The sequence below is a fragment of the Elephantulus edwardii genome, unplaced genomic scaffold (assembly GCF_000299155.1).
Source record: "Elephantulus edwardii isolate Elephantulus edwardi_28Jun2011 unplaced genomic scaffold, EleEdw1.0 scaffold00163, whole genome shotgun sequence".
In the NCBI taxonomy this organism is placed as follows: Eukaryota; Metazoa; Chordata; class Mammalia; order Macroscelidea; family Macroscelididae; genus Elephantulus; species Elephantulus edwardii.
The window spans coordinates 6,678,022-6,691,309 of NW_006399913.1; the positions used below are offsets into that span (position 1 = coordinate 6,678,022).

The 13,288-nt window shown below is 37.8% G+C and overlaps 1 protein-coding gene across 5 annotated transcripts in view; it reads left to right on the forward strand.

Annotated features, from left to right (window-relative positions):
* Positions 1-13,288, forward strand: part of DLG2 (discs, large homolog 2 (Drosophila)) — a 1,891,340-nt gene that overhangs the window by 846,875 nt on the left and 1,031,177 nt on the right. For 2 of the 5 annotated variants that reach the window (XM_006895268.1, XM_006895269.1), the window contains exon 1: positions 9,901-10,209. The exons of the other annotated variants lie outside the window; for them this stretch is intronic. In XM_006895268.1, the coding sequence (XP_006895330.1) occupies positions 9,901-10,209 (309 nt within the window). Of the gene's footprint in view, positions 1-9,900; positions 10,210-13,288 lie in introns of those variants that run through there. 5 annotated transcript variants of the gene reach the window in all.

A 13,288-nucleotide genomic window follows, 5' to 3' on the forward strand; every position in this document is an offset into this window, starting at 1 on the left:
GATTCTTCTTCTCTGTTCCCAACTTTTGCATTCCAGTCACCCATTATTAGTGACACATTAAATCCATGTTTCTGTGGTGAGTTAGGAGACATCTTGATTAAGCTTAGGGATGTCAACAGTTTGTTAATAACTACACCTATTTTACAAGAAGCATGGAGTATGATGTTATAGACTTATTAATCTAACCACTTTGTTTTACAAATAGGATCATTAACACCTAGAATATTTCCTTACTCAAAATTGGGCAGTTCAGAGCTATGATTGGAGTACATTTCATAACTTGTGTCCCGAGGTTCCAAATTCAAGTAAACATACTCCTTGCTCTTAAAAATTTTATAATATGAATACAACTCTGACTAATTTATATACTTACATATCTCAATATAATGCAGATATTATGTGCCATCAAATTGGAACCAATTCACTACAGTGGGTTTTTGATGCAATAAATCACATGGGAGGAGACTGCCTATCTCTCTCAGAGATGATTGTGGAGCAGCTGATGGTTAGAACTGTGTGACTCTGGTTTGGCAGCACAGCTCCTTACTCAATAGGCCACCGAGACAAGTTCAGTAACAGTAACTCTCCCATATTGCTGTGCCTGTATTTCACCTTTACAATATCCAGATCACCTTCCAAACTAACACCTATTGATCATTGCTGTGTTCCCTGTGTAGTGGCTGTTATGGAATGTGGTTGTTAGATGTCATCAAGTACCACGTACAGCGACTCTATGAACAACAGATCTGAAAACCCTGTCCTATCCTGTGCCATCCTCACAATCTCTGACATACTGACACACTAGAGCCCAGTCACTGTGCTAATCCACCAGGTTGAGGGTCTTCCTCTCCTTTGTCATCCTTCCACCTTTCCAAGCACAATGTCCCTCTCCAAGGAATAACCTCTCCTAGTTTGCTTCCAAGGAGCACTCTCTGTCCAATGGTTACTCAGTATTTCAATATTTATTGAATGAAATGAATAAATACAAAGCCAAAATAATATGGAATCACAGAGGAAGAGACTATTAATTAAATGTGACTTTGAAATGTACAGGCCCAAACAAAGCCAATTAGGTAAAACTCTACTAAAATGTCAAGTCTCTAAGGAGAGGAGATCATTCAGCAGGAGGAAGGCTTGTCTTTTCTGTTGATCCATTCCCTGCCAATCCACAAATGAATTACCTCTGACAAGTCAGAGTCTGGCTTTTCTTTAACCCCTTTATTGTAAACGTTTAAATAAATTTGGAAAATACTCACTATAAATGATCCATCATAAAAATAAGATTATGTAAAACCCAGAGAAAACACCAAATAAACAAATTCAGGGTGTAACAAATCCCAAAAGCCAAGGACTCTGACTGAGGGGTGGTGTGCTCAGTAAGTAATATATATGTGCTAGACTATCCCACAGTTGGAGGAAGGACCCTTTACATTTGTTCCATTTTGATTCTTTGCACCAGCATCATTCCACTTGATTATGTTTTAATTATGCTTTTTTTTTAGATTTCCGTCCTCAGTTTAAGACAGTTCTTCCTGCCCTCTCTTCTATGCTGGCTTTCATTCTCACTTGCCTCCCTGCTTTCTTTCCTGTCTGCCTTCCTTGTTCCTCCCAGTTCTCTCTCTTTTCAGCTGTGACTCACTACAATAAGGTTATTTTTTTGCATTTCATTATTCATGCATTTCCTCCCTAAGGAAATTCACCAAAGGGCATGGCGAATCTTCACAGCCTTTCGAAGGCCCTCATACACCCCCACAATCTCTTGTCTGTACCTAGCCACTAGGAGTCTGTAAAACATACAGTATGAGAAAAGTGACGAGGACAGGTGCATCACACCCAGAAGTTACATACCTATTAGATCGTCAAAGATCTGATTGAGCCCCCTAACCCCGTGTTAATATCTATACAATCAAAACACTTAATTTTCAAGGTGATTAAGGCTTAGGAGAGACCATATTGATGTTTCATATGCATAAAGTTTAGCATTCAGTGACTACAGTTTCTGTGTTAAAAGAGTTGGTCATTTATTTCATTTATTACTATTTCTTTCAACTTTTTAAGTTTGTTGAAGACATATGGAAAGAAAGGGGAGATGTCACCCTGACTTTCTGCTACCCGGTATACATGCATACTATCCTGTGAAATCACTTTTGCCTTTTGGGATCTGTCACTTTACTAAGCAGCCTGACTCTGGTTTGGAGTTGGTGAATCTTTTCTTCCTTTACCCCTGATTGGCTTCTGGCTTGGCGAGCCCTGCCCCCTTCCGCCCTCTCCAGCTCTAACGCTAGAGCACTTGAAAACACTTGAGAGGAAAGCTCAGCTGTCAGGAAGTGCAGCTTTTATGAATGAACATCTTGCTAAAATAAACAGAAGCTGTTTCAGTTGAGTAGTATTAAAAGACCACTAGCACATTTCTTCGAAAAAAGCAAGTTGCACACTCATGCCACTCCGTCACTTTGAATGCGTTTCCAAAATGGTGACCTTGAGAGTGCACTGTTATTTTTAACAAATAAAATGCTTACTTGCTCATTTTACATGGTACCAGAATGTAGCTCAGAATGCCTGCATTGATAAGATCCCCCAAATAGGAGAGTTTGTTTTGGTCTTTATTTTACTTTCTTTTCCTAATTAATATTAAGCACTTTGCACTGAGGATTGCAGATGGAAAGAGCCCACTGCCCTGTTCTGGTAGTTTTCTTAACATTCCTTTGGGAAGATTGGACGTCAACACCAGCAGTGTAGTGACTGTTTTCAGAAAAACAATTGCAGTGTTGTCATAAAGCAGCACAGGGACTAAATGAATGTTTCGTGGGAAAATTATATAATCTTTCCTAAAAAGGGGGCCAGAATTTAGGGTATTTTTTTAAGAGCTTTCACTTCAGATGAGCCCTGAAAAGCAAGGGGAACTCCAGAATTTCTCAATTAAAAGAAACTTGAGGCTGGTAAAAGGACCAGTAATGAGAGGGATGATTGACCGAGTGACAGTGAGACCAAGCTATTGAAGTCATAATCCATTTGACTACATCTAACAACAGGGATTGTAATATGATTGGAATTAATACCTGGAGACTGGACTTGAAGGTATGCTATATAGTAAGCAGCTTTTCTTCTTAGATTGGACCATATGTTTATTTGGGGGCTTGCGGGGAGAAACACCGATCCTTGGTGTTACAACTAAAGACTTGAACAAAAACAAAACAACCCACAAACATGCAAGCCCCCCAAAATAACTCATTGCTCTTGTGTTGGAACCAATTCATAGCTGAACTTTCAGTGGATTTTTGGAGACTTTGAAACACAGGGGAAGAGATTGCTCATGTTTCATCTGAGAAGCTGCTGGTGGATTTGAACCGCCAGAGCAATACCACCCTTGAGTTAGCAGTGAAACTCCCTATGGACTATGACACCAAAGCTCCATTTATTAAAGGGTGAACAAGAATTATTAAGTAACAATGTGAGGTAGGAAAAGTAGAATGCAAATTGCCTGAGAGGTCCTCAAAGACTGTGCGGTTGGCAGCTAGAGGAAGGGATTCAGATGATGTTGAAACTGGTAAAATCAGCAGATGGCAGACCACACAGGGCAGGGAAGAGAGGCCAAATGAAAGATGATGATCTTTATCTTCTGAGAATGAAATTTTATTGACAGTCATCAAGCAGGGAAGAAGCAGTTCATACTGACATTTAGGAGTCATTGTGGCTGCGATGTGAGGGTGAATGGGGACAAAGATGGAAACTGGTTAAAGAGTGGTTTCAGCATTTCCACAGATAAATGGAGCTAGCTTAGATTAGGTTGGTTGATTGTCATGGTGATTTAGAGAAATAGACAAATATGAAAGATATTTACACAGAGAAGGATTCAAATACTGTAGAATATTACTATAGTGGGAATATCCAGAAATCTTCACAGAGTGACATTAGGTTAACCTTGAAGGATGCGCACAAATTTCTTGTGGAAATATAGACCAACATTTAGGTTCAGTTGCTGACTCTGCAATTTACAAAGGATTATTACTCTCTTACTAATGTTCTTAGCAGAACCTCTAAGAATTATCACATAACTAGTTTTCTCATTTTTGTAATAATAATTTTTTTAAATTGAGATTTTTTAATTGAGATTTTAATGAAAGCTTATAAAGAACTTGGATTTCCAATCATTCATTGTTGCACATTTCCCTCCTTGCCCCTCTCCTCCCAGATTGCTTTTTTCTTTAGGAAAAAATTCTTTCGTTACACAGTCATCCTCCATCGGCACCATAGATCACTTTACTATGCAGCTCTTTTTCGGGACTCTTGTCATGACAATAATACCTTATCATATATTACTTTTAAACAATTCTCTCCCTCGTCTATTTCAATGCCGCTAGAATGTAAAAGGAAAGAACCTATATTTCTTGAAAGTCATTTTACAATTTAGCCTTATTATTAATTAATTACACTTAACCTAGTCCCCATCAAATCTATAAAAATCAACATAAATGCAATAATCAAGGCACTTTTATAACTTTTTCCTACTTCTTACTTTCTTTTCTGTACAAGTTCAATATCTGAGACCAGTAAGCATGTACATTTCTGCATTATTAATTTTTTTCACAGTATTTATAACTGAAGTGTTTGAGCCCTTTATGACTATTTGAAACATTACCTCTGACGGTAGTGTTACATAGACATCCTTTTGTGATTCCTTAGCTACTCTTTTGCCATCTTATATTTCTATCTTCAAGTGCACAGAGTTGCTAAAAGAAAGTTTATCTTGAAAAAAAAATACTGTATAATGTTTTAGTGAATTTCAGTTTATTTAGTGATTTGCTTTTTCTAGCTATTTTTTATAAGACAAGTCAAGCTAGGATATTAATTTTAAACCCTTAGTCTAAAACAAATGCTTTTGCTGTAGAGTCAGTTGCAGGTCAAAGAGAGTTCAAGTAGATACATCTCGTCTAGGCTTTGCCCTATGTTCCATCTGCCTATGTTAAATCACTATGATGAGTTGTATATGTACATGTACACTGCTAATTCTTGTTTGCTCAGAATTTTATGTCATCTCATGGTCATTACAATTGTCCAATTACAGTTGATCAAATTGGATTATCTTTAATTAGTGGGTCTGTGTAATAGTACAGTGTACTATTTGGATGCATTTATCTGTTTCAATGGTCTGTCTCCAGACTTAGAATAGTGCATGTCCTGTTGAGAAGAAAAGAAAAATCTACCCTTAGGGTTGAGAAGGAGAAGACAGGAGGCTAGATTGCTTTCAGTGTACTAACATGGAAGAACAATTTCAATATATTCCTGTAATGAGCTTAAGTAAAGTTGATTATCTTGCAGGGAAAAATGCTGGGGAAAATGCAGGTCTGAAGAAAGAAAGAAGAACCCTCAGCAAGACGGATTGACACGATGACTGTAGCAACAGACTTGAGCAAAGCAGAAATTGTGAGCATGGTGCGAGACAGGGCACAATTCACAGCATCAATATGTGCTAGAGTTGACTCAATGGCACCTAACAACAACGACAAGGTTGTTTTAAAAGGGAACTTTAGAGATATGACCCATTTATAATTGGACTACTCTGCTTACCCAAAGGCTATGCCTCTTTGGAGGTCTAAATCCATTAGCAGGTCCTTAGGACAAAGATAGGTGTCTCTTCACATGTCATTTACCACATCAGAAACCCAATGGACAGTCAATTACAAGTCTGTTCAGACTCACAAATAAAAGAGAGAGAGAGCTCATCTTTGAGTAAGGATTTTTTAGTGGTGTGGTGGGTAATATATTGGACTGCCAACCCAAAGGCTGGCAGTTTGAATCCACTAACAGCTCTGAGGATAAAAAATGGACAATCTCCTCCCTTGTCTATTTATAGCCTCAGAACCCCAAGAAAAGACTGCTGTGAGTTGGAAATGACTTGACAGCAGTGGTTTGTTTTCTGGTTTTCTCCTAATCTTTTAAGGGAAGCCTGATAGTTCAGTAGTAAAGCACTAGGCTGCTGAATGTAAAGGGTGGTGGTTTAAACTCTGGGAGAATGCCGTGACAGTCAGCTTCCACAAACTCCCCATCCTTGAAAACCCTGTGGGGCAGTTGTGCTTTGTCCTAGACAGTTGATATGAGTTGGAGTGACTCAGTGGTAATGGGTTTGTTTTTTTAATATCTTAAGGAAAATAATATTCATTATGTGAAATATAGGAAACTCTCCTGGCATAGTCTGGGGGATATTGCACTACTAATCAGTAAGATTAGAATCTCCAGCTTTCCTGCAAGGGAAATATGAGTATCTATGTTGTGATATACAGTCTTGGAAGACCTGGGGAAGGTCACTAGGAGGCAGAACAGACTATGGCCATGAGTTCACACTTTTTACTTGTTGCAAAATATAAGATTTATTCATCTATTTAGAAACTATATATTGTTATGAAAGAAAAAAATTCTATAGATCTTATAATGAGAAGAAAGAACTCATTCTAAATAACCTGTTCATAACAGAGTCAGGTCCCTGTGAAGATTAGCAGAGACTACCCAGGGTATTTTCTTTGTTTCACTGCACACTTAATACAACAATTACCAAATTGAAATGCATTCATACTGACTTACTTCTATGCAGATTTGTTCTTATTCTTAAGAGGGAAATGGATGTGAACGGGGCATGTGTTCCCTGCATGTGTCAGTGGCTGTTTGAGCAATGATAGCTTCCCGAAAAACATTCATGAGCACATAAGATTGGAGAGACCCAAACTTATCACTCTCTGACATTCTTATTTGTGGGTAATGGCATTGCCACATCACATCAAGACCTGCTATAAAGCTATGCGTCACGGTGACACTGGACAAGGCCAATGTTCTCTAGGGCTTAATTTGACCCAGAAGTTCTTTCAGGCATTATCTCTTGATTCAGTCAGTATGAAAAGGAAGAGAGGGGAAGTGCTGGAGGTGGTATTTTTGCACTTTTCCTTGCCTCATTGTGTACCATGTGTTGATCTCTTTGTTTCAGTTCTCTTCCATCTTTGAGCATTGACATTAGCTTCTTTATTCTCTTACAAGAAAGACCATTAATGCATTGTTATTTCTGCCCATCTTTTCATGTCTTCAACAAAGGACACGTTTTCTGAACAAGAAAAACCTCAAAATCAGCACTGAAACTAACCTTAAAGGAATTTTTTTTTCCTAAAAAATTTCTGAATTAAATAGATAATGATTCTCTCATGTGAATTTTAGCCTCAGAAACCCTCAGTTCTAAGTCAGTTCTTATGGCATTGAGTAAGTGATTGAGTGATTATTCATTGATGGTGTTTCCAATATTCACTATGTGCTAGACACAGTACTTACATGTTACCTTGAACAGTAGTTTGAAAATGAGCCTTCTTTTTGGATCTTTATATCTAACAATGGATTTTTTAGGGAGTTCTACTGTTGAATTGTTAAATTGTGCTGAAAGCTCTGGTGGCCTTATGGTAAGGAGCTGCAAAGGTATGTGGTTCAAATCCACTAGCTGCTCCATGAGAGAAGAATGGCTAATATTCTCCCATGTGATTTAGAGCCTTTTAAAATCCACTGGAGGATTAGCTATGAGTCAGTTCTGACTTGGCACATTACAACTAGTATTGCTCTGCATTATATTGTGACTCTGACCCTTATGATAAGAACCTGAGCGATGAAGTCAAATAAGATTGCCTTGCCATAAACACCTAATGAGAAGATATCAGTGACATGTGGTGGTGGTGGTTGTTGTTATGTGCCATTGAGTTGCTTGTGACTCATAGCGACCCTATGTACGAGAGCTCTAGAAGCTGTTACATCCTGTGCCAACCTAGCCATCCCAAATGCACTTATTTGCACGACTCCAGTCACAGAATCGATCCATCTCATCAAAGGTCTTCCTCTCCTTCGCCGCCCCTCCACTCTACCAAACATGGTGTTCCTCTCCAAGGACCAGTCCCTCCTTGGAACATGCCCAAAGTATGTCAGATGGAGCATCAGAATCCTTGACTTCAAGGAGCATTCTGCCTTCACCTTCTCTAGGACAAACTTGTTTGTTCTCCTAGCAGCCCATGGTATATTCAACACTCTTCTCCAGCACCACAGCTCAAAGGCATCAATTCTCTTTCTATCATCCCTAGTCACTGTCCAACTCTCTGATACATAGCACTTAATTGCAAAGACTATAGCCTGGATCAGGTGCACCTTAGTCTCCAGCCTGATGTCATTGCTCTTCAGTACTCTTGAGAGGTCCCTCACATCTAACTTTCCCAATGCAATTTGCCTCTTGATTCCTGGCTGCTGTTACCAAAAGTGTTGATTGTGGAGCCAAGCAAACTAAACTATCTCAATCTCTGCACCATCCATACTGATGCTGCCAATTGGCCCTGTGGTGAGAATCTTTTCTTGATGTTGAGCTTCAGTCCATATAGGAGGCTTCAGTCCTTGACCTTCTGCAGTGTAGAGATAAAATAATTATATCATGGATTATATGCTCATTTGTTTGGTGCTTTATAAGTAGTAGACTGCTTTCCAAAACAAATAAAATTATTTCCTTAGGAAATGCAAAATAAGGATAGACGTTTTATCAGTAGATGTAAGTTTCAAAGAGAATGAAAAGTCTAACTCCTGTAATTATAAGTCTTTCTCTTAGCTGTGGGGGCATAGTTAAACTCAAAGATCTCACCTCTCTGGCAGTCCAAATCCACCAGCACCTCTGAAGGAGAAAAATGGGCAATTTCCTAATATGTGTTTCACAGCCTCTTAAAACCCACTGAATGGTTAGCTATGCGTTAGTTCCTACTTGAAAGCAATGAGTGAATGAGTGGGAAGGAAATACTTGGTATGACTTTGGAGATCATACAAATTTTAAAACAGCCATGTCTTCTTTGGAAGTCAATTGCTTTAAATTGGATAGATTTCACTCATTTTTCAGTGAAAGTATTCAAAACTTCTGTCTGTGGAAACCAAAATACTATATGGCAGAGTTAAATGTGTCTTTCACTTTAAAATGCAGACTTTCTCTGTGGTGGATGTATTTGTTGTGGTGAAATATTTGAAAGGAAAGCCTCAGAATAATTTAGGGTAAGCAAAAATACTTCTTCAAATAAGCCAACTCATCTACTTTGACTCTTGAGAACTGTCTTATTTTGAATCAGAAGGAATTAATAATAATTTATAGCATAAAGAATATATATTTGAATTATAATACATAATCATGATCTAAAACAAATTTAAACTTCCAAATTTTAAAGGATTCTATTCTGCTGTGACAGCTATTTTTTTTTAAACAAAAGAATGTTTAACAAAACAAAGTTAATGTAAATGTGCTTTTATTTACTTTCCTTACAGTTTGATCAGGGTTTGGGTAAATAGCTCTCTAGAAAATGATTCCTGTAAAGGTTTGAAATTCTTTCACAGGTTAATTTTGCAAATAGTTTCCACTATACTGATTCCATCTACATGCATCCTTTCAGGAAAGAAAAGTCCCACTGGTCTGATAGAAACTCGCTTTCCTGAGCTCTGTGTTTCGTGTGGGAATCAGCTAGGAGAGGGAGAAGCCAGAATGCCAAAATGCAGTTAATAGTCTTTAGTGTGGGGCTCCATCCAAACAGGGTTTGTAACACAGTGTACAGTCTTGTAGCCCAGCTGTGTGGAGCATTGATTGCTTCTGCCTAGAGCGGGGATACTGTCAAGTTGCTCTGTGAGTTGAGTCATCTATTGACAAAGAGCTACCAGCCCGCAGATAATGCTGTGCCGAGCTGCTCTTGCTGCTCCCACTGCTCCCAAGATGCACTGCTTATAGCAGCTGTCAAAGATACTGAGGGATCCACAGGGGAGGGGGGAAAGGACTTTTACAACTGCCTGGAAGAAAGGGGTGTGAGCAGGAGACATTCCTGTGCAGAGCTGACCAAAGGGAAGAGTAGGCATCAGTGCAGTATGAATGCATACCTCACCAAGCAACACAGCTGCAGCCGGGGGTCTGATGGGATGGATGCCGGCAGGAGTGCGCCCACGCTCATCAGGGATGCCCACTGTGCTTGTGGCTGGCAGAGGAACCCTCAGGGACTCGGGTATAATTCTCAGACCATGCCTTCCTCAGGAGCTGGGGGCCCAGCTGCAAACAGGACCAAGCTGGTCACCTTGTGGGACAGTGTGCGGAAAAGCCCCCACAAGACAAGCACCAAGGGCAAAGGGACCTGTGGGGATCGTTGTACCTGCCCACATGGTTGGTTCAGCCCAGCACAGGTGAGACTTTTCCTTATGACTTTGCCTGGGATATTAGAAGAAACTGAGAGTTGTAGTCTGGGAAACTTTGCCTTCTCCTGGAAGGACTGGGCCAACCAAACCTGTCATTTTCACACGTGCTTGTGGGCTCACACCTCTTCATGGCTTATTTATGTCTAAGGATGCTCTGCTTACTTTTCTTTCAGTGACTTTTTTTCTCCCCAGAAACTTCAACTTTTCTAAGTCCTCAGATGATTTTACTATTCTGTACCAGTGGTACTGTTACTTTTAATCAATGTTAATTTTTCTATTCTGCATATGATAATTTAATTTGGTTTTCGAGAAAGAGGGGGGAATGATTTCCAATGAAATACTTTCCATTTCTTTATTTTTAAAGATAAAAGGCCAGTTATTTCTCCAGTTCTGGGAAATAGGGATCTGAAGTATTCCAATTTTATTCTTTTAATATTGTTTACCTTTTTATTTGTTTATACTAAATTATCAATTTTACAATCTGAACAAATAAAATATGCTAGAGGATAATTACAACTAGAATAAAATAGTGGGATATTGTCTTCTTTTATTTACCCATAGAAAAGAAAGTAATTGTATGAAAAATGCTAAATCTTTTTCTCTTACAATTTCTAAAGCACATGGCAGATTCCCTTAACTGGATCTCTAGCTTATTCTTGTCCCAAACTACTAGCATTTTACCAGAAATGAAATTGACTTTCCCCCCTCCGCTCCACTTAAAGGAGGAAAATCAACTTCCTGAAAATGCTGTGATAAAATTGAAATAAATCGCACCTGCAATCATCTTAAATACAGAATGGTGCCTCTACTTTTAAATATGCATTGAAAAAGGAAAAGCTGTGCTTGCAGAAAGCTCAATTTCATAATTTCCTATGATTTTTAGCATAATTTGAAAGTGGATATTGATCACGAATAAAACATTATGATCTGAGAGGTGTAAAGAACATTTCAATTTTAATATTCCCTTCTAAAAAGTATTTCCAAGAATGCCATTATAACCAGCTCTTAATGATGTCGTTATGTCTTTGTATCTAAGTGTATATGCCTATATGCATGATGTTTGGTACATTGCCATGAAATTATAAGGTCTGCTAAAAAAACGAATAACACCTCAGTATCTCAATTTAAATCAGAAATCTATCATCATGTTAGCGTTAGCTTGAAACGGGGTCTGACATTTAGATTTATGCTTTTATTTTTGAATACTGAAGTGACAGAATAAAGTTTTGATAGTATTGGTGATTGTATATATTTTTGACAAATACATTTATTTAGTTGTCTTTATATATCAGTATTGAGTATGTTGGGTGTTTTGTTGTGGATTTGTTGTTGTTGTTTGTCATGGTTCACACAAGCAAGTAAAATATACTTGCTTAGTAGCATCTAATTTAAAGATTCTGCAGAGTAGAGAAATACTTTATTCTTGAAATTCTTTTTATTCCACACTTAAGCAGAAAAAAACCCATTATTTTTTCTTTCATAAATGGGCATTTTCCACATCCAATGCTCAAGTTACAGTAACCATACATAGTTTTGGTGAGGTAAACTTTTTTCTTGTTGGGTTATAACAAGTTTGGTCTCCTACTTACCTTAAATTTGTGGCTATTCAGTGCTTTAAAAGATGGGACTACACTCTGTACTGATAATTTTCAGGACTCCAGAGCGTATGAGGAGGTAATAAATTGGAGCAGCTGCCTTTGCCCTTTAGTAACTCTATGCACAATTCTTTACTGTTGACTTAGTTAAATATATTTTATTGTTGACTAGGAAATGTGCTCCTCAAATCTGGAAGTTGTGAAAGCATACACTTTAGGATTTCCGATGTTCTGACATTCCTTCCTCCCCTTGGCAATTCTACTCTTTTACTATCTCCCTCCTATAAAAGCGCCGTGCTAGATTGACTAGTCTTTTCCTCCAAGCACTTCTACACTCTTTCAATTTGACTTTTTGAAATATCTCTAAGTACATACATTTCAATATATGTATTTAAATATCTAGAATTACCTACCAACTTCTACATATAATATTTATTGGTGAATAATTTTATTATATATATGTATGAGGATTTACATATATAAATACACACAACTACATGCATGTACATATATATACACAAAAATTAAAATTCATGAAAAGGATTAACTTGGTCCTCTAAACATACAAATATATTACTCTTATTTATTGTATGTGCTAAATATGTTATTTTACATATTTACATATATAGCCAGGAAACCTACCTGATATTTGAAATGTACAGATATGTGTATTTTGCACCTATATATATTACCATGAAAATAAGAATGTATAGGTAGATATATGTGTGCTTTTGTGTCCATTAAAACAAATTCAGTCTTAAGAATTTTAGAATCCAGTTTTTACCTTTTAACTGGAGATAGCCTGTGGAACATTGTAAAACCAAGGATGGAGGTTAATAATATTAAAAATTAATATCCTTGATAATGCAAAAAAGCAGGACAATTCATGTTTTAGAATAGTTCCGGGACTCACATGATGAACAGAACGTGCCTGAGGGTTGTTAAGTGTCTGAGAGCTGAGATCCTGCCCTCAGAGATATTTGCTGTATGACGTGGAAACCAGCAGTGTGACTTCCGGTTGCTCTGACAGAGGGCCAGTGGTAATGACTTCAGTTTTTCCCAAGGCTCTTTGCCAAACTCCTGTTATTTGGGGTGTTGTATACAACCAGGACTCTGTTATTCTCAACTGATCTGAAAAAAACAGCTTCTTTCCCTTCTCAAAGAGCACTTCATTTCATCTGAATCTGTAGAATTAATATAACCATAATAATAGGTAAGAAAAATGGAAAATTACAGTGCCCAGTAGTAAGTTCTAAAATACACATCTAGGATAATAGTGTCGGCCATGGAAAGAAGCGTGAACATCACTGTCTATGTGGCATTTCTTCCTAATGCAGATTTCTCTGAGATTGAGAGTTCTATGCATTTAATTCTTCATTTATTCATTTATTCATTCATTCTTTTCTCATATTTTTATTCAATTGATAATTTCTGTCATCAGTCAGGCTCTGTGGCTAGAATAGTAAACTACG